Here is a 20,984-nt window from a genome sequence, read left to right on the forward strand (position 1 = left end):
TATTCGTCGAGAGTATTAGTTAGCATATATTTTAATTTCAAAATTGTCTAATGTCAAAGAGCATTATTTGCCATCGTGATATTCTTCTCGATATGGTATAATTTTATCCCACCAACGCCATACTCCGAAATCATCCCAGAACATATCTCGTTGCGATCATAATTCTTCCTCCTCCTCTTCCGCTACAACTGCATCAACTGTGGCAGAAGCCGACGGCGCAGCTTCTAAATCCATTTTAACGTCGCCGATGTCAGTAGGAGTGGCGGTAGCCTCCTCCTCAACCTCGTCGTCGCCAGATTCGTCAACCCAGTCACCGCCCTGTTCGCGCTCAATTGCAATCGCGGCCTCCATTTCCTTCCTGGCCAGCATCCTGCGGTTCTGCTCGTCCCAAGTTTTGCTCCTGCTCTGTATAGTCCTGGCACGATCCTTGCTCTTCTCAATCTTGGTTGACTTCTTGTCCATTGCCGCCTCAGCTCTGTCCATCGAGATTTCTTGTCTCCGCTTGGCCCTCGCGCTCAACACTGCTTTTCTGCCATGCTTGGACTTCTTGGTAATGCCGGCACCGTGATGGATACCTAGCACTGCAGGTGTTTTTGTCTCGGATGGTGGTTTGGCTTCTTTGAGCGACTTATCGGTATCGATACTGGGCGAAGATGCTCGCTTTGCTGCTCGAGAGCGCACGGAGGCAACTAAAAATATTAGCTTCAAATGTCATTACAAGAGTAAACAGAAGCACATACCGCTCTTCTTTTTTGGTGGAGCTGACTTGGCCATATTTTAAAAAATTCGTTGTTGATTTTATTCAGTGGATGTTTGTTCCCCCACTTCGTTCTGTCGTTATCAAAATTATTTTGGTGTTGCAGATTGCCGATAGACGCTAGGGCGATCTGGAATGCCATCCAACTCTAATCCATCCACTTGACCTCGAGACATCCCATCTTCCCCACATCCTCTCTATGCATTCACGATAGCAACATTAGGCCCTAGAGAAGGCCACACATTCAGATCCAGCTTTGGATAGTGGGCAAGAGAACTATATTTATCACGCGAATACCGAGCAGAAAGCCCATATGCATTACTTACGATGAGTCGCCACGAGAAAGTGCTTCGCGACTTATATGGTGATGACCTGAGCTACGAATACCACCAAGACTACCACGGCGACGAATCCCAGTGGCGGACATATTTGAATATCGGAATACCCATAATAATCCTTATCGGCGCTATCATATACAGCACACTCTATAGCTTGGACTACAACCTTCTGTCTCTGCCGGAACTGTTCTGGAACTGGATTGTCCACTTCACACCTTCGAGGCTCGTCGATATCCTTGACAAAGAGACTCGCTCAAATCTAGCTGGCGGAAACCCTCGACGTGTCCCTAGGACCCATGCGGCAAAGAGCGAAATCATGCGACGAGCTATGGGACTAGACGGACAGAACAGTATCCTTGGGACGGTGGGGACGGTGGCGCAAGCTGGCCGACGAAGGCTATCAAGCCTATCCGGGATAAACTTAGTCGCACAAGGGCAGGGGGGAATCCCGGCAGGCCTAGGGAACTGGGATAACTCTTGCTACCAGAATAGCGTTCTCCAAGGGCTGGCGTCGCTGGATTCGTTCTCGAGTTACCTCAACGGCCCCGGTTCCCAAAAGGACGAAACTAAGGATGATTCGGAAATGAAAATGGCAGACTCGTTACGCGACCTCATTGCCCGACTGAAGGACCCCTCCAATAACGGGAAGCGGATATGGACGCCAGCAGCTCTGAAGTCTATGAGCAGTTGGCAACAGCAAGACGCGCAGGAGTACTTCTCCAAGGTCCTTGATGAGATTGACAAAGAGATAGAGAAGGCTGTGGGACAAATCAGCAACTCTCCTGGGCTGACGACCAAAGATCAGCCAGAACCGGTGGCAAAGGTGAAGAAATCTTCACCTTCTGAATTGATGCCAACCTCGACCGTCAGAAATCCCTTGGAGGGCCTTCTCGCTCAACGGGTCGGCTGTACTCGTTGTGGTTATTCGGAAGGCCTATCTATGATCCCCTTTAACTGCCTTACGGTGCCGTTGGGCAAGTCCTGGAGCTACGATATATCTCAATGCCTGGACGAGTACACGGACCTGGAGTCGATAGAAGGTGTTCAGTGCGGAAAGTGCACACTTCTGAAGACAGAACGTTTGTTGAAAATGCTCGCCGACAAGGAGCAGGATTTGTCTACAAACAACGTAGGACACCAGTCGGTATTGGAACGGTTAAGGGTTGTGGAAGAGGCACTCGAAGATGATGACTACGAGGATAAGACGTTGACGCAAAAGTGCAAAATCCCGCCCAAGAACCGCATGACTACAACGAAGTCGCGGCAAGCCGTTATTGCCAGACCACCGAAGTCACTAGTTATACACGTCAATCGCAGCATGTTCGACGAGACGACTGGAGAGCTTAAGAAGAACTACGCCGAGGTCAAGTTCCAGAACAGGCTTGATCTTGGGCCTTGGTGTCTTGGGAGCAGTGGCAAAGCGCCAGATGACAGTGTCGAAGAATGGCTTCTTGACCCGGCTGAGTCAATGATTGCCAGTCGGCGCAGACGTTCTAGGATCCGCGGTCCTAGTTATGAGTTGCGCGCTGTCGTTACGCACTACGGCCGTCATGAAAATGGCCACTATATTGCGTATAGAAAGCATCCAGCCGCAGAAGACGCGAAGGAAGAGGTCGATGAGATACTTGTAAAGGAGAAAACCCCGGGGAGAAGCCAGTGGTGGCGGCTCAGTGACGACGACGTTTCGCAAGTAAGCGAAGATAATGTCCTCAACCAAGGTGGTGTCTTCATGCTCTTCTACGACCTTGTCGAAGGGTCATCATTGGTGGTTACAAAATCCGACTCCTCGCCCACCGTTGAAGAATCTACTCAGCCTTCTCAATTCATGTCCTTCATAAACTCACACCACCCCGAATTTCTTACCAAAGGCACTACCAGCAACCAAGAAGTGACCGAGGATTCTTCAGAAACAACTGCACAGACTGGCAACCAAGTAGTGACCGAGAGCGTTCCGGAATCAATCTCGCTGCCAGACGACCAGGTAGTGGCCGAGAGTGCACCAGAAATAATTGCACAGCCAGACAACGAAGTTGCTGCTGACGACGAAAAGGCTTCAGAAAAGGCTTCAGACGATGCTTCTGAAGAAGCATCGGAAGTGGATGCTGACGAAGCAGCGGATTATGAGCCGGTTGAGCCTATACATATCAAGCCGTATGTAAGGCAAGCGGGACGACAGCACGACGATGGTAGGAGGAAATCCAGTGTACAGGGCTCATCGGGGGGCATGGTTATGGTTTAGGTATTACAGTACATTCCAGGATATCGGCGGGTTTTTGGTTTCTGTACGGTTGCATAGCGCGGCGTTTGGGTTTTCACCCTGGAGGAGTATCAAAATTGGTTCACACTGGGGTTAGGGCACTATACACCTTCTAGCGGACGTCTTGTTATTAAACATTAGGTTCTAGTCTTACAATGACAGCCTTGAAGTATTTAATACAAACACCGGCACTATTCGTAATTCATCGGCCGCGATTCAAGCGGCATTACACATCTCCCCTCAGTATCTGCGAGATGACCTCCTGTCATCTCTATCCCGATCCCTACTCCGGCTGCGACTCCTATATCTCCTCGTAGAATCACGATCGCGGCTCCGGCTTCGATCCCTTCTAACTTCCTTCCTCCTGTCGCGGCTGCGGCTTCTGCTTCGACTCCGAGCTCTCTCCTTCTCGCGCCCAGCATCTCGACTCCTCTCCCTGCGGTGAGTGCGGCTACGGCTCCGTGACCTCGACCGCCGGCGGCTAGAATCGCGATGTCGGCGCGAGTCCCTGTCCTTTTCACGATCAGCATCGCGGAGAGTGCTTGTCTCGCGCTTGATCACAGGACTTCTGCTTGAGACGACAGCTGGGCTTCTATCACGCCTGACGCTTGATGCTCGCGACGGGCTTCTGGCGCTCGACTCTCTCTTCCTTGGGAGGCTCGAAGAACCTAAGCCTGCCGAGTCTGCATCTCGTTTGCGAGAATCCGGAAACTCGTCACGACTACGCCAATTTGGCCGTGTGAACGCATCCGACTTGGGCTTGTCGAGTCCAGGAATCGGGAGGCCCTTTTCTCTGGCTTCCTGCTGAGCCGCTAGGTAGGCTTTGGCTTCGAGCTCACGCTGCTTAACGGCTTCCTGTTTCTTTTCCTCTGCGGTCTTGAAATCACGTCGTGGTGGGGTTCGGCTCCGATAGCGACTATCCCTGCCCAAGTCACGATCCCTATAGCTTCTTCGATCATCACGGGGATCGCGAGATATATCTCGATCACGACGCGAATCTCGGTCCCTATGGTCCCTAGAACTCCGTTCCCTGCTGTCACGCCTTCGTCGGTCCTCAGTGTCTCGACTGTCGCGTCGGCGTCGATCATCACGGTCTCTACTATCCCGCCTCGAAGATCTATCCTTATCTCTGGCATCCGCCCTATCTCTGCTCCTATTTCGGTGGTCATCACGATCTCTGCTGCTGCGTCGAGAGTAGCCACCCCTGTCTCGACTATCGCGGCGAGAGTGGATAGGATCCCTGCTTCGACTTCTTGCTCGTGCTCGTTTGTCCTTGCCATCTACATCCATCTCATCCGCGGCATGTGATAAACTTTTGGTGGCGCCGCCAGAACTTGGCTTTGTACTGGCCTCTTTCTTGGTTTGCGCATCGCGGGATATTGGTTTGATGGCGGAAGCGGGCATGGCCTTCCTCGGGGGAGGGGCCAAGGTTTCATCCACTTCAGGCTCCAGCTGATGTCTGGATCGTTGCGATGTTCGTTTCCCCTCCTTCACAAGCATGGCAAGTGCTTCCTGCTCGAGCCGGTCGGTTTCTTCGCGTGACAGGTTAGCCTTTGCGGTAGGCTTGCGCTCATCTCTTGAATCATCTATCCGTTTCCTGCGCCCTCCGTCACGAGATCTGTCGCGACTATAATCACCGCTTCTGAGGCGGTCCCGCTCTCGGTCTGATTCACGTTCAAGCTTGCGCCTTGCCTCGCGCTCCTCTCGTCGCTTGTCTTCTTCGGCCTCTCTCTTGCGTTCTTCTTCCCTCTTTCGCGCCTTTTCGATTTTCCTCCGCTCTTCTGCGATGGCCCGTTCCTTCTCTCGCAGCTCCTCTCTCAGTTTTTCGCGTTCTTGTCGGCGGGTGGCAGCCTCTTCGGCGTATTGATCGTCCGTCTTACTGCCTCTTGCTTCCTCTTCTGCTGCGGCTTCTTCACCAACATCGTCACGTCGAATTGCCCGTATCCCTTCTTCAATCGTTCCCACATGATCTTCAAGCAGTCTCTTGATATGCGCCTCAGCCTCCTGGTATATCCCACTGCGATCAATGACACCCTCTATGAGAATAGCTGCTTTGCCACGACTGCTTGACAGAAGACTCTGGTTCACCTCCAACTCATTCTCCGCGACCTTTGTAATCGAGTCGATTAACTTTGTTTCAAAGTCCTGGACAAAAGAACATTTATCAGTATTAAGTTTCATCCACGGAGTGAAGTTATGCTCACGCTCGTTTGGAGAGTCTCCCAGACTTGCTTTCTAAGTGCATCATAGTTTCCCTTCTTCTTGAAAGTATGTGAAAGCGACTCAATAGCACTTCTCGTGGATGAGGAGAGTGGGAGTTCAGAAGTCTTTATCTTCTTTCTTGGACGCTCAGGAACGGAAGTGTCGGCCTTTGTCGGGGGTATTACATCGATATCCATGACAGCCATAGTAACAAAGGGTGTAAACAATATTGATCGTCAATAAATATGTTTAATTAACCCATTCTATGTTGTATTGTCCGCTTTCGTAAATTTGTAGGAAAGGTTGCCGGGTCGCGACAGCGGCTCTCGTCGCAGTCAAGGGTAAGTGCGCTAAATCTCGGCGATCGGCGCGTCCAAATTCAATCACCACCCCCAACGACACTCGGTTCCTCACAGTACCGGAACAGATAACCTACCCTCAATCGCCCTTTCTCGCCGGCCATTGCGGACACAACAAAACAATATCTCCTCCAAGTTGTGAAAAGCAGCATTGAATAGACCAATACGAACATACTCGCTCATAAAACCGGCACAATGGTCCACAAAGCAATCTTCTGGGGTGGTTTCGGTATGTCTCTGTGTCCGACTACGTTCAATTAACAGCCATGTCTCTGCCTTGCTGCGACTGAAAGCTAACGATATTCTTTTTAGGAATTGCCGTCCGTGCTTGGCAACTAGGCATTGAGATGCGCCCGTTCTTCTCCAAGCAATCGATGGTTGGATACCCAATCTTTGCCGGCGTTGGAGCAAGCTTCGGATACTGGTTGAGCGGAGTTGAGGAGAGACAGCACACCATTCTGGCCGCCCGGAGGACAAGCCTGCTCGAGAAGAGACAAAGGAGGGCTGAGAGGGAAGCAGCTGGGGAGCAGTAGTGGGAAGAGTCCAGATGGCATGTTCAGCGCCAACCACCCCAGGGAATTGGTCCATGGATATGACCATTATACGAGCATAGCTACATTTATATTCAGGGGCTATATGCTACGGGATTACAGTTGCGACGATGGGCATTGGGGTTGCTTGGGGTAGCTTGGGATTGCGGATGAACGGGAGGAGGATGTGGTCTATAGATCCTGTACACAACGGTTGCGAAAATCCAATCAAATAAACATTTAAAAATAACCAAGGCTGTACTCTAAGGATATAATTCCTGCATTATTTGGCATATGTACGCTATAGAACCAGTGTGTGGCGAGCATATACGTCAAGCTTTATGACATCGAAGTGACTCCAGCAACGGAAAATGACAGCGGGCGCTTATCGCGGCTAACATATTGATATCTTAAGACATAGAATATTTCACCCAAAAACCAAAACCGCGACTCAATCACCCCGCGCAACGAGTTTGTATATTTACTCAACACCATACCGCATTATCTGGAGGATTACTATTATTGAACTCTTGAAATTGACCCCTTACGACCGAATATACGCCAATCCATCATTGTGGGACAGTGTGATTCATAAACTATCCAGTCACAGGGCACGAGCGCGCAACATACTTAGATTGACTACAGTCATTCAATAGCGTACATAAAACCACTCAAATCGACATCTATCCTCTCGAGGAAAACAAGGACTGCCATGCAGTCCACAACTGCATCTGCGGACCTCCCTGTCCGGGAGAAGGCGTCCGTTCCAGCCCCAACGAGTGTCGACAACGCGAATGCCAATGGTGCACCTCCCACTGCGGCCGCGACAACTGCGCCATCGGGAGATGGAGCTGTGAAGTTGACAGCCTTGGAATTGAAAGCACAAAAGAAGGCAGAAAAGGCCGCAAAACGACAACAGGTGATACAGAACAGACAAGGAGGGGCAGCACCAGGTGCGCCAGCTGGGCCAGCGGGAGCTATCCTGTCGCCTCAAGGAAATAAGGCTGCACCAAAGGGAGGGAAGGAGTCTGGCAAAGGGCAGCACAAGCGTGCTGCGTCAACTGCTGGGGACTCGAAGAACGCACCAGCTCGATCTCAACAACAGAATAATGCGCCGGTGGAACCTCCTGTGGAAGACAAGACCGTTGAACTGTTCCGTCACTTATACAAGCCGAGGGCGAAGACAATCGCTGGAGCAAAGGATGTTCACCCGGCAGTCTTATCTCTTGGGCAGCAAATGAGCAACTATGTTATTTGCGGCAGCAATGCTCGCCTTGTCGCAACATTACGGGCATTCAAGAGAGTTCGTATATACAAATCCCCTCTTTTTCGATCTTTGCTAATATTCTTACAGGTTATCAATTCATACACAACCCCTCCTGGAACCACCCTGACACGGCACATGAGCACACACGTTCTGTCTCCACAAATCGAATACCTGACCTCATGTCGCCCTATGTCAATTTCCATGGGAACAGCAATTCGCTGGCTCAAGCTTAAGATCGCAAAGGTCGACCCTGATGAGCCGGATGCGGAAGCCAAGGAGTCACTGTGCGCGGATATCGACGAGTATATCCGTGACCGTGTTACGCTCGCAGATGCTGTCATCGCCAAGAGCGCATCCAACCAATGCATCAAGGATGGAGATGTTATTCTCACATACGCCAAGAGCAGCGTTGTTCAACAGGCACTGGTACAGGCGCATAGCGATGGCCGTAGGTTTAGGGTGATTGTTGTTGACTCACGGCCATTATTCGAAGGCAAGGCACTCGCAAAGGCCCTCATTAACTTTGGTCTGGACGTCAAGTACTGCCTTATGAACGGCGTCAGCCATGTCATGAAAGAGGTCACCAAAGTCCTCCTGGGTGCACATGCCATGATGAGTAACGGTGTGCTCTACAGTCGGATTGGCACATCTCAAATCGCTATGGAAGCAAAGGACTACGACGTTCCGGTTATTGTGCTCTGTGAGAGCGTCAAATGTACCGAGAGGGTTGCCTTGGACTCGATCGTTTTCAACGAGGTGGCAGACCCAGACGAACTACTTATCCCCTCAACAAAGCCTCCGGCGGGAATGTTACATGGATGGAGAGACGTGAAGAATCTGCAGCTGCTCAATCTACTGCACGATGTGACGCCTGCAGACTATATCACCATGATTGTTACGGAGTTAGGCATTGTACCCCCAAGTTCAGTGCCAGTCTTGCAACGTCTTGCCAACGAGGGACAGTGAGAAAATGGACTTTGGTTACGCGGGTTGGTTTCGTCTGTACGATACGGCGATTGGGATAGTATTTGCCAGGACGTCCGACAAAACCTCCGCGTCTGCGGAAGCATTTGGAGAAGGCTTGCCTCCTCGCTTGGATTAATGGGGAGCTACATCTCAAATGGATTGAATATACTCCTTTCCATATGATAGGACGTGCGGTGATTAGTGCGGATATTTAGAATCTGGCAAAAGGGCAAAGGGGGCACGTGATGATAACGATAGATTACCAATGCCGTCCGGAGTTAATGACGTCCCAATGGCGAGCTTCGCTCCAAGAGTAAATAGAAAGTTCCACAAGCAATAACTTACAACCTCACACTCCCCTCATGCTACTCCCAGTGTTACGGAGACCGTCCATCTATCGTACAGCTCGAGTATTCTCCAATAATGTAAGTTATGACTGTGACTCTCTTCAGATCCACGAAGTAAGCTTACGCCCATACAAGTCTCCGCATAAACGCGCCATGCATATCAAGTCAATTCCAATGTGTAAGACTCCAGACACTGTCCAATGTTCCATATCCGTAGAATACGGTCTGATAAGATGTAGCGTGGGGAAAGGGCGACAACTATGCATACCTTGTTATCGACGAGAAAACCAAAGACGCTGTCATTATTGACCCCGCATACACCGAGGAGTAAGCCGACAGCTTCCCAATCTTTCTATGGTGGTAGTACTGACTCCAATATTACAGCGTAATCCCTACTTTGAGCCCTCTTGTGAAGTCCGGGGAGATAAACCTCACTGCAATCATCAACACCCACCAGTAAGTGCCCACCATCACCTCGGCCAGCTCACACCATTCTAACACCAGCGTCCAGCCACCACGACCACGCCGGGGGAAACCGCAAGATCGTACGCTCTCCCCCTCCCATCTTTCCACAGTATATACTGACTCCGGCTCCAGCTTGCAGAATACGCCGACAAGAAGCTCCCCGTAATAGGCGGCAAAGACTCCGACGCCGTCACCACAACCCCCGCCCACAACACCGGTTTCTCCTTCGGCTCCATCGTTGTCAAGGCCCTCCACACGCCCTGCCACACGCAAGACAGCATCTGCTGGTTCATGCAAGACGGGGATCAGAAAGTCGTCTTCACTGGAGACACACTATTCCACGGCGGATGCGGGCGGTTCTTCGAAGGGTCGGCGGAGGAGATGGACAAGGCGCTGAATAAGACCCTTGGCTCGCTGCCGGATGATACGACGGTGTACCCAGGGCACGAGTATACCAAGGCCAATGCGAAGTTTGGGGAGAGCGTTAGTAAGAGTGAGGGCGTGGCGGAGCTGGTGAAGTTTGCGGGGGCGAATAGGCAGACGACGGGGAGGTGGACGATTGCGGATGAGAAGAAGCATAATGTGTTTATGATGCTGGGGGATGCGGAGATCCAGAAGGCGACGGGGCAGACGGAGCCGGTTAAGGTGATGGAGAGGTTGAGGGAGATGAAGAATAATTTCTAGGAATAGATAATTGATTCTATGTTTTATCTGGTGTGTTTTGATGCTTATCTGAAGCAAGAATGTTTCGAAATTTTTACAGGCTGAAGCTATTATAGGAATGTAATTTCTGCCAGATTACCCCAAGTGAGAGGAATTATATTGTACAGAGTTGTTGGCATGTGCCATTCAGAAACTTCATTCCATCAGATAATATATTACAAATATTAATTATATTTTGTGTATTTTATAACCCTCCATACTTCCTCGATATTTCCGCAAAGACATAATAAATACTTATTAACTATTCCGATATTTTATTCACCTTTACATATAAGAAAACATATTCTAAATTTCTATTACGCTACTCATAAAACCCAAAGCGCTTCAACACAAACCACCCCCCAATATTTTCCATATCCCCCATATATACCCACCCCCCAAGTCTCCATCCTCACTTCTTATCAAGTGAGGAAGGTTTCTTATCAAACGCCTTCTGCCTCGTCCTCGTATTCCACCCCAACTTCGCCCTAATACTATTAATCCAATCCTCGCTCCTCCTTCCACTGGGCATCACATTCGCAAACGGATACCGACTCGCACTAACCGTCACATAATCCCCCGCCCTCAGCTCCACCCTCTCTCTGCCATCAAAGCTCGCCCAGCTCGTCGTCCGCGCATCAAACGGCACACCGACGCGCAGCACGATCGTGTCTGGGAGGATAATGGGCCGGAAGGAGAGCGTGTGCGCGCAGATGGCGGTGAGGAGGATGACGGGGTTTTCGGGGTGGCAGAGGGAACCGCCGGCGGCGAGGTTGTAGGCTGTGCTGCCGGTGGGGGTCGCGACGCAGACGCCGTCGGCTTGGATGGAGGTTAGGTGCTCGTCGTCGCCGAAGAGCTCGACGGAGGACATGGCTGCGGTGGGGGTTAGCGAGGCTGGTTGGGAGGGAAAAGGGGGAGGGGGGAGGCTTACTTGGGTTGGGACCGCGGTCGACGACGATGTCGTTGAGGATCTCGTAGGTACCATCTGGTCTGTGTGTCCTCTCATCATCCTTCTCCTCGCCAACTAACTCCTCTACGAGGTCGCGATGGGATAAATCCTCATCCCAATCCTCGTCTGCAGCTACGACTTCGGTCGTGTCGTCGCCATCATGTTGAATTAACCTCTTCTTCCGCTTCTGGCATCTCATGACTGTGACCTCGAACCGTAGCCGGAGCGACACTTTGATGCCATCTCTGAATGCCGTAGTCAGCGTCCCCTGGAAATCATCGAAGTCAAACTTCGTCAGGAACCCTAAGCTGCCGAGTGCAAAACTCAGGACCGGCGGGACGATGCGCTGGAACAGCCAGCTCGCGTATAAGACTGTACCGTCCCCTCCAAGCGTGACGATGAAGTCGAACGTCTGCGGCCTCGACCGACACATCTCTTCAGTCCAGTACCTCAACCGGCTCGGCTTTGGTGCCGTCTTTCCATCCGCCTCATTCAGCTCCTCTCCCAGTGTATCCGCCCCAAAATTCTTATTCCCCTTCAAAAGATCCTCAACATACACTACATACTCGACCCCCCTATCCTTACTCAACAACCACTTCGCTACCTCCCTCGTATTCCCAACCAACGACTCATCATGCGCCTTCGTAAGAATAAACACATTCTTCACCTTAAGCTTGAGATTCACGCTCCCAAGCCTCTTACTCAGCTCTCGCACGCCCCACGCCATATCACTCAACTGCTTCTTCGTCAATAACCGCGAATGCGACACCGCATCCGCCGACACATCTACCGCTTTGGTATCTGCCCTTTTCGCATCTACTGCTATGTTCTCGCATACAGAAGGCCGTGATTGCGTCGTCTTCCAGAGCTGCTCGTCCGGCTGGCCGGGGGTTTGCGTCCCTGGCGGCGGCGAGGCAGTCGGAGGTGTCGGACTTGGCTCGTGTAGTTCGACTTGAGGGGGAACAAGCTTGGGCTCGACTACCTCCTCGTCGCCCTCCTGTTTGGGCTCATGTGGCTGATTGGGAGGCGTGGTTTCAGCAATGCCGTCCAGATGTCTGTTGTGGTGGTGCTCATCGTCGTGTTGGTCGTCGAGGAGGGCGTGCACGAAGCAGGCGGTGCGCCTGTAGAGTTGGGGGTCGCTGGCGACGAGGGAGGATTTGCGGCGGTGCATGTTCTCTCCATTGAAGACTACCTGTTGCGGATTTCTTGTTAGAATTGATGCGCCTGTCAATGGGGCCGGGAGGGGAGGTTGCGAACCTCAAGTGGGTGCTGGGAGTCGTCATCACTGGAGTAGTGGAACTGTAGGCAGTGTTAGCTGGGCTGTTAATTGATAGGCAGCTCCGTACAGCAGGATATACTCCAAGCTGCAGGAGTATTGTCATAGCAGAACAGAGACGAGCTCACCTCCTCGCTGTGCGCTGGATGTAAATGCCCGGCATCCTTGGCTCGCCCTCGGGCATCGCGATGAGGGATCTTAGCGTTTGACATGATGGCTACGGGCAGCACGCGCACATCCTGTAATGGGACAATTGGGGATTCGAGGGCAGTTGCTCGTTCAGCTCGTTTTTGCTCGTATAATTGCTGATATATATGTTGCGCTTTGATGACGCAGCACCCGGCACTGAAGGGAAAGCCTTGCACTGATATCCCACGCTTTCATCTTAGCGAGTCCGGTTGGTCAGGGAGGAGTAACGGAAGCAGGAATGGGCATTCTTGAAGCTATCTACAAGTCACTAGACATACAAAGGGAGTTCACACACTGAGTTTACCTCACTCACATACTCCCAGATCTTGAAGCTTCAAGATTCAATATCAGATCGTCGAGTGGCATTCGAGGTGTCCCAAGCCACTAGCCAATAGCGAGGCCACAACCCGCGAGGCTGAGAACCGGAGAGCTCCCCTCCCGATAAACGACAAACGACCCCGCCATAGCGATAAAGCCACGCCAAAGCCACACAAGAAGCAACCAAAGCCACAACCACGTCAGTTGTTGGACAAATGCGGCAGTTCACAACGAAGACACCCTTTCTGTTCCCTTTGTCTTCCGCTTCCGAGACCGGTCGATCGTCAAATACGAGAACCAGAACCAGACGACGCGTACTATAGGCAATACCAAGAAAAGCCTCGTCCAGTCTCTCTGTCGCTGACTCGCACAAGCCAAACACGAAACTGCCGGTCTTTTGTCTGGCTGGTCTGGACGGGTGATGCACATTGCACATTGCACATCGAATATTACAAGGGAGGGACGAGGGAAGCGGTGATGAGCGCCGAGGTGACACGCAGCTTTCTGAGCCTGCTGCTCATGATCGGGTTGGATCAGGGGCCCTTCCTTCCCTACCTCCTCCGTCGTGGCTTCACACCATCATAAATGCAAATGAGCACATTTTTATATGAGTACAGTCTTACCCTCTTGGCCGTATTGCCCGGTACGAGGGTGAAAGGAGGGAGGAGGGAGGGCGGAAGGAAGGACCGCGATACTCGCCCTGTACTGCTACTCTCCTCTCCTGTCTGACCTGTATAGTACTACAAGTACGAACAGCGGTAAGTTAAGTGACTGTACAGCATCATAGTGTCAAACAACGAACAGCGATCGCATGAATGGAGAGACGGACGGCACGGCCTGGCGTCGGTTCTTCCTTCAGCAACCTAGCGACCGGCGGTGTACAGGAAGGGAGGAGTGAGGTGTAATAATAACTCCTGCGATATTTACGATGGACGTTTCATGCCCAGCACCACACAAGCAGCAGCAAGCAAGGGTGTTGTCCATTCCTTCTGCACATCTGCGCCTCTGCACGACCTTGCACTACCCCTCGCTCCCCATTGAGGCAGCCGTGATAGTTCCGAGGGACCAGTCACGTGTATTGCCTCCATCCCCAGTCAAGCCCAGCCCCAGAAATGACAAAAGGGACAATTTACTCGCTCATTCTGGAACAACCTGTGCGGAAGCCCTACAACCTACAGATACCAGGGTGTGTGCTGGTCCTGGTCCTGGTCCAACAAAGAGGCTAAGTTCGAGAGCGTCAAGCAAGCAAAGGGCCAAAGGTGGGTTGCACGAGCAGTGGGGAACGTATTATACGGAGTAATGCATGCATGCATCGTTGCATCTCCTTGCATGTTATAATATCCTTGGTCCTAAGCCTGCTGGCGCTGGCGCTGGTGCTGGCGTTGGCTCTGGCGCTCACACATTCCTCTCGCTCATCACAAGCCACCACAGGCAATAGCGCGTTGGGCGGCTGGGCAGTTTGTTTCGCTCGCTCGCTGGGCTGGTCGCTGGCTGGCTGGCTCGCTGGGCGGGCTGGCGGGCGGGCGCTCGCTCCAACCACCACCACCGCCGAGACCCGTGTCCTGAAGCGTACAGTAATCTCCATTTATGGCGATCGTGGCGCTCCCTGCATTTGTGAAAATGCTGTGCTCTAACTTTGGTCCAACCCGTAGCCCCTCCGCCAGCCCCAACAAGGCAAGTCCCAAGCGAAAAGAAAAGGAGCAGGGCGGGAAAAAAAAGAAAAGAAAAGAAAATAGAATCTCGGCGCCGCGCCGTTCACGAAATCTCGGGGTATGATGAAAATGACCTGCATGGTTTTTCTCCGGCTGGAGGTGAAGGTGGATGTGTGCAGGAAGCTCACCCCACATTCCAGACTCAGTAAACCTCGGTGTGGTATGGTTGTGGTTGGTGTAAGGTGTAAGGGGGGTTACGATACAACGGCAGAGTACATGTGGATATATCTGGATTCGTGGAGTAATTCCCATCTTCCGCAGGACGTAAGCACCACCAAACTGCATGACCACACACACACACACGCATACACACAGACACACACGAAGGAATCCCAGCGCCAGCGGTTGCGCCACCCTGCCCTCCCCGAGAAACAAGTCAGATTGCACCGATGATGCGGCCTGGTGCAGTCGTCAGCCCGCGTCCCCCCTCGAAAGAGGCGCAAACCGGATGAGTGGTCCTGGAGACCGTGCTTCTTTTTAGCCTCGATACAGCATCCTGCAGCAAAGTCGTGAACTGCGTACCTTAGCCAGCCACCAATTCATGTGTGCGGAACCGCGAGAGTCAGACAAAGCAGCATTTAGGCGGTCATGCAGGAGCGGCGCGACGCTTGATCGACAGCCCTTTCGCGACGCGATCGCCCAAACAGAGGGCAGAGATGCACAGAGTCACCGGCCGGGGCCTTGGTCAGTTTGGGACAGGCGGTGAGGGCCGCATTTTTGCCTTCCCACCTGAACATGGCTTACTGTGCTGCATCTGCTCGCAGGTACCAACACATACCATAGCGTGTGAGATATGGGGACCCGCCAAGGCGACACCGTGGGGTGGTTTGACGGTAATCAGATCGGATGGCTCAGATGGCTCAGATGCCGCTGAAGCCGCCCCCAATGCAGAGAATTACTCAAAAGATAGAGATTACATTGAACCATGACGTGGACATACATGTGCGCCTCCACATGTCCGTCCTCTGCGCGCGTCGCCGTGATCTGCCGATGCTATTTGATAAAGTGGTAATCTGTCAGATTGATTGCTGGCGCATCCAGCCGAACACGGAGCGTCCGGGGATTTGCAACGAGTTTATCTTATTCCTTGACTCTGCACTACCACCACCACCAACACTACCTACCACTACTGTACTGTATACAGTACAGCACAACATCCATCATCTGTCGCTGGCACAACGCCGGCAAGGACCGGCTTACACATGCACCATCACATCCCACAGCAACAGCAGCACGCACAGCAGGAGTGTGCCAGACTCTCCATCCCCATTCGCTTGCATCTCGCGACACCAACGGCCAGAATGTGCGGCGCCGACACCTGAGCCATGCTCCGTGCGATGCTGGAAGCCGTGCTCCCCAGCCGTGCACCGTGGTATTGATACATTTGTGATACGTCTTTTTAAATAGCCTTGCGCCCCTTCGGTGTCTTTTTTTTGATAAACGTTGTTTTTTTAGCGCCCAATAATGTTGAAACTACGGACTGTAGCCTGCGGAGCAAGGGCAAAGTCTAACTAACCACCTGGGTACTGTACGGTTTGTTGCACGACATGGGTCCCAGCTATTGAGACCCATGGACGTTTGAGTTGCTTGGCCAAAGCGGCCTATGGCAGTTGATTGAAAAGACCTTACCACAGGACAATAGGAATAAGACGGGATCCAACAGATGGAGAGGCCGAGGTGATGATTTGCTCTCCATAGTACGAGTATGATATGTATGATATGACAAGGCAGGTAAGCAGGGTATTATTGGGTTGCAAGCAGCGACCCATACATAGCCATGCGGCAACCCTTTGGCTGGGTTCGGGAACAACGATGACCAGCTCTCCCTTACTTTACAATTTACTCCACTATTCACATCCATCTGTACTGTACGGAGTACTGTTACCTCACAACAACGCCGTCGGACCGCACTCCACCATTAGCCCCAGGGCCGCCCGATCCGCTAAGACAGGAAAGAACGGCGGGTGGAATGATGCTCAAATAATTAAGACCCGTTTCTGCCCTTCCGAGACTCAAATGCGCACACGACCAAGGTTCATGGTGTGATGAGCGGCAAATGGTATACGACCAGTACGAAGTTACAGTCAAACAAACAAAAAAAACTTTGTCAAATATCCACCACGGTGCGGCTTTTCAATATGTCTAAGCAGCTGCTCGTTCGCATTCCTGCATTCATGCAGTAGCAGCTCCGTCTAGCCATCACATGTGACGCGGGGAGATCCTCACAATAGAGTGAGTGTACTTTACTCTAACTCGCAGTTTCGCAGCGCAGCGCAGGTCCCTCTTGGCCTTTGAAACCCGCTTCCGAAGCGTCGCACGAAAACCTTCATGACGATCTCTCTCACGCCAACAAAAAATCCCAACAATGCCTGTCCCAGATGCCTGCTCAAGATGCCTGTTCAAGGTTCGGTAAAAAAAGGCCTGTACATACCGTACCAAAATAACATCTCTCAATCCTGCCGTTTTTTTCTCCCCCACCCACCACCACCCCCTTGGCGAGTTCGGCGGGGGGGCCAACAAAAGACAGGGATCTTTCCTCGCCCTTTTTACCCAGAGGAACGCATTATCTCGATCATGTACGTATGCATGCATGTATGTATGTATGCATGTATGCATGGTCCCCTTCATCGGCCTGCCCTCGCGCCCTTCCTTTCCAGGCCGTGCTTTATTTGAAGGGCACCGGTTGCCGCAATGGGGTAAGCGGCGGCGGTTCGATGTGATGTGAGTGTTGGTGTCTGAGACCAGCCGTCGGCGATCGGCGGCACGAATTACCATTTCCGAACCAGGAGCTTAGCTTGAAGACAGGTTTCTGGCCAGCGAAGGGGAGGGTTGGGGCTAGAGTAGGTACGGTGCAGGTGTGCATCGTGGTTGCTTGCTGGATGAGTCGGATATTGGCCGGGCGTGGTGATTGATTAACTTGGAACTTATGTGAAGACACCGGTGGTGCAGCGCACATCGAATAAGGCGGGCAGAGTGGCTCTAGAGGTGGTTCCACCGCGGATATTGAGAGACCTCCTACTACAAGACGCCAGTATCCGCTCGCTGATCTCACTCACCGGATACTTGGCACGGTGGAGAGTGATGCCCATTCCAGCCAGCTGGCAAGGGACCTGACTAACATCTCACTCACCCACCTCCTCACCCTCCTTACTCGAAAGAGGATTTCAAATCCAAAAATCCGTTTCAAAATATTGGCATCGTGGCGAAACAAACTCACCCGCCTTCCTGCCTGCCCCAGTATGCAATGCAGCATCCCATCCCATCCATCCATCGTATGCAAGGTATCCATATCCATAGTAAATAAGTACCATGCACCACCCGCGTCTCCACCATCCACATGCTCAGCGGGGCTCGGTGGCGAAAAAAAAAGAGAGAACATAGGGAGAGAGCGAAACGAACGCACAATGCCATTTTATGTCAAAGCGCCATTTCGGCGGAGAGGGGCAAAGAGGGGGAGATGGAGGAGTGGAGTGATGGAGCAAAGGCACATTCCTTTAGTCCTTTAGCTGGAGGGCGCTAGAATGTACACGCCACCATGTGGGCGGGCCTCTCCCACGTCCTTGCCGCCGTGCTGGGCTCAAGGTGTGGGGACCACCGTGGTGCTGGTCGCCGGTTAGGAGACGGGAGTTTCCAATTGTGGAGATCGGCGGGTGGTAAGGGAGGGCGGTAGGGGGGGTGGGTTGTATGTGTGTATGTAAGTCAGGAGGAGGAGGAGGAGCGAGACAGGAGGGGAAGGCGGGCTCTCCGGCTGGTCATCACTGGAGAGGAGGAAGGGTGTTGTGTGGTTTGGTTTGGTTTACATGCATCATATTCCCCATTCCGCATCTCTTGTTGTTGCTCGGGTTGGTTATGGATTGATGGGTGCGACCGACGACGGAGGGACGGGCTGTGCGAGGATGGATGACTACACGATTACTATAGTTATACTGCACTATATTCCCCCCAAAACCTACCAAGCCGTGCGTGCGTGCTGGTCAGGGGAGGGGATCCCTCCGTTGGCAAGATGGACAGCTGCATGGGTGGTGACGCCGCGAAAGCAGCGACAAGCACCGACCTTGCCTGGTGGTCCGTTTCGGCGAGAAGGAGAACTGACCGAGATGACGTCCGAGACGTCGCCCTCCTGCGGTTTGCGGCCTTACTCTACAGTACAACACCTAACTCTTGAGTTTTGGGCGCCGCGGGCAGCAGTGAGCAGATTGATGGACAGCGTTAGTGAGTGACTCGGTGGCTTTTTCGTTAAAGCCAAGGCAAAGCGGCAAATGCCCTTTTCCCCATCTCCATCCATCTCCGGTATCCGAGACTCCAGTATTGTACATAACCAAAGCCGCCTTTCGTGGTGGATATCCGCCTGCCTGCCCCAGAGCGAAGAAAAATGAGGCTTCGATCCGCGCCCCTCCGTCCGCTACGGGAATGACGGCGTTGTATGAGCGGAGCTCTCTACGGTGGGAGGAAATACACCGATGCGATTCGTCGCACCACCATCCGTTTCTACGTCGGTCGACTTCCGTGAATTACACCTAACCACTTGCCCAGCCACCTAATCCAAGCCACTCAAGCCACCTATGTATCCGCTCCTTGGTCCAAGGGTCCGTTTCCTTTAGTTTTGTGTGGTGGTGAGACTAAAATCGGCCTGTCGATCGATGGGATGGGTTGTTTGTAGGGGAGGGTCGCTAAATTGGGAAATGTCATCTTCAGCTAATGTACGAGGCCTCCTTCTTCGAAACGGACCATGCGCTGACGCGGGCTGGCGAGATGATGGATGGATGGATGGATGGATGAGGACCGATGTTGGGTAACCAAAGGGACAGACGGATAGACAGAGAGACAGGACCAAACTCTGTTGCTTGCGTGTCTCCTACCTCTGCCCTGCCTTGTCTTCTTGCCTCCCCTGCCTCCTGCCGTCAAGAGGGCGCGACGCCGGCCGGCCTTTACCCATCTCTAGCGCCTCCCCGTCCAACGACGGGTAATTACATACATGGCCCTACATACGGGACGCCAGTTACAGTATGCTACCCTACTACGATACCCCAATACATCTCTCCTACCTTTCCACCGACGTGTAGCCGTTTCGCGGCCTGTGCTTCCCTTCCGGCTAGATCTGCGTGGTCACCGACAGATCCCACGCCCAGCCGCGTACGGATATCTATCTAGGGATGGATGGATGGATGGATGGTACGAGAGATGTACAGGAGGAGCATGGGTCATGTCGCATCGTGGATGTATGGATGATGGAGCTGCGACTTGATTACCATACCATGACTCTCTCCCTACCAAGAGGCTGATCAGCGACGTCGCGCGGAGGCACTGCAGAAGGCGCGACGTACGTGCATGTACGAATTGGATGGCAGCGTGCACACTGCCGAAGTAGGGGCTTGCTTGCTTGCTTCACCGAGCATGGGGGTTTGGTTTGGCTGGCTTGGCTGGCTTGCAGATTACACCGAAGCCCAGCCATGTGTGCGAGGGGCAACCAAGGCTACTCACGCTCTCGAGACGAGGTGGCCTGAAGCATTGGGTGAGGCGCTGAAGAGTACGTGCGAGGTATGGATGGACGATGCATGGTTAGTAAGTAACCACACATCAATCACATACATACTAGCTGTACGAAGGCGCACGCATGAGATTCGTTGCGCACCACCACCTTGCACCAGCCAGGCCGATCACGCCTGGAACCCTGCCCATCCATCGCGCCTCTGCGGTCTGCTGTTGGTTCGTGAGTGTTATATTGGGAGTAGTAGCGTGTGTGTGATGCTGGTGGTGGTGGTAGTTCGATGACGGCTGAGATCCGAAAAGTACACATGTAACCTCCGCTCGTTGTGGAGCAGGGGGTGGGGATCAGCATTTTGCGTTTTGTGCACCATCTATCTATCCGCAAATGAAAGAGGGAATTGGTGGATGGGGGGGATGCGAAATGTTCGAGAACTACTAACCAGGGATGAGAACCCGCTTCAGCGCCCAGCGGTTTTTCTTTGGGGGGCTGGGCGGTAAGGGGAGCGTGGGTGGTGGTTGACTCTACACGCCACGTACAAGTATTGTCGTAGAGTTTGTGTGCTAACTGACTTACTAACTCTGTGCAGTTCCCTCACGAAAGCCTTTTGGCCCGCCCGGTATGGCCACCCACTAGTACGTACTTCAACCTTAGAGCTAAGCATCTCACTCTCGCCCCCCATACCATGCCGATATCGAATTACCAGAACTGGTAACTGGCAAGTTCCATCCATCTCATGATTTGTTTGCCGTTGCTGCATGCCGTGGTGTGTTGCTGCCCCCCCATCCAGATCCAGGCAAAAAATCCTATAATCGACGACTCATGTCATACGAACGACGACGCCGACACGGCCCCATGGGTCTGG

At 52.5% G+C, this 20,984-nt stretch overlaps 7 protein-coding genes across 7 annotated transcripts; 4 read left to right on the forward strand and 3 right to left on the reverse strand.

Moving 5' to 3' along the window:
- Positions 1-15: 15 nt before the first annotated feature.
- VE01_01910 (uncharacterized protein) lies at positions 16-829 on the reverse strand. The gene is made up of 2 exons (XM_018271425.2): positions 741-829; positions 16-689 (listed from the first exon to the last, which is right to left on the reverse strand). Exons 1-2 carry the CDS (start codon positions 772-774, stop codon positions 157-159), a joined length of 567 nt encoding a protein of 188 aa, XP_018133880.1. The 5' UTR covers positions 775-829; the 3' UTR covers positions 16-156.
- Positions 815-3,551, forward strand: VE01_01911 (uncharacterized protein). The gene has a single exon (XM_018271426.2). The coding sequence runs from the start codon at positions 1,085-1,087 to the stop codon at positions 3,332-3,334; it is 2,250 nt and encodes a 749-aa protein (XP_018133881.1). The 5' UTR covers positions 815-1,084; the 3' UTR covers positions 3,335-3,551.
- On the reverse strand, positions 3,469-5,856 carry VE01_01912 (uncharacterized protein). The gene is made up of 2 exons (XM_018271427.2): positions 5,557-5,856; positions 3,469-5,497 (listed from the first exon to the last, which is right to left on the reverse strand). The coding sequence occupies exons 1-2, from the start codon at positions 5,758-5,760 to the stop codon at positions 3,593-3,595; spliced, it is 2,109 nt and encodes a 702-aa protein (XP_018133882.1). The 5' UTR covers positions 5,761-5,856; the 3' UTR covers positions 3,469-3,592.
- Positions 5,857-5,900: 44 nt separating this feature from the next.
- VE01_01913 (uncharacterized protein) lies at positions 5,901-6,713 on the forward strand. Its single transcript, XM_018271428.2, has 2 exons — positions 5,901-6,142; positions 6,226-6,713. The coding sequence occupies exons 1-2, from the start codon at positions 6,109-6,111 to the stop codon at positions 6,444-6,446; spliced, it is 255 nt and encodes an 84-aa protein (XP_018133883.1). The 5' UTR covers positions 5,901-6,108; the 3' UTR covers positions 6,447-6,713.
- Positions 6,714-6,893: 180 nt separating this feature from the next.
- On the forward strand, positions 6,894-9,013 carry VE01_01914 (uncharacterized protein). Its single transcript, XM_018271429.2, has 2 exons — positions 6,894-7,746; positions 7,798-9,013. The coding sequence occupies exons 1-2, from the start codon at positions 7,156-7,158 to the stop codon at positions 8,674-8,676; spliced, it is 1,470 nt and encodes a 489-aa protein (XP_018133884.1). The 5' UTR covers positions 6,894-7,155; the 3' UTR covers positions 8,677-9,013.
- On the forward strand, positions 9,014-10,292 carry GLO2 (Cytoplasmic glyoxalase II). The gene is made up of 6 exons (XM_018271430.2): positions 9,014-9,101; positions 9,159-9,201; positions 9,263-9,350; positions 9,408-9,479; positions 9,535-9,568; positions 9,621-10,292. Exons 1-6 carry the CDS (start codon positions 9,039-9,041, stop codon positions 10,170-10,172), a joined length of 852 nt encoding a protein of 283 aa, XP_018133885.2. The 5' UTR covers positions 9,014-9,038; the 3' UTR covers positions 10,173-10,292.
- A 234-nt stretch (positions 10,293-10,526) lies between these two features.
- On the reverse strand, positions 10,527-14,364 carry VE01_01916 (uncharacterized protein). The gene is made up of 5 exons (XM_018271431.2): positions 12,909-14,364; positions 12,544-12,858; positions 12,397-12,438; positions 11,122-12,331; positions 10,527-11,063 (listed from the first exon to the last, which is right to left on the reverse strand). Exons 2-5 carry the CDS (start codon positions 12,625-12,627, stop codon positions 10,603-10,605), a joined length of 1,797 nt encoding a protein of 598 aa, XP_018133886.1. The 5' UTR covers positions 12,628-12,858; positions 12,909-14,364; the 3' UTR covers positions 10,527-10,602.
- Positions 14,365-20,984: the final 6,620 nt, after the last annotated feature.

This window comes from Pseudogymnoascus verrucosus, assembly GCF_001662655.1.
Source record: "Pseudogymnoascus verrucosus strain UAMH 10579 unplaced genomic scaffold scaffold_5, whole genome shotgun sequence".
Classification (NCBI taxonomy): domain Eukaryota; kingdom Fungi; phylum Ascomycota; class Leotiomycetes; order Thelebolales; family Thelebolaceae; genus Pseudogymnoascus; species Pseudogymnoascus verrucosus.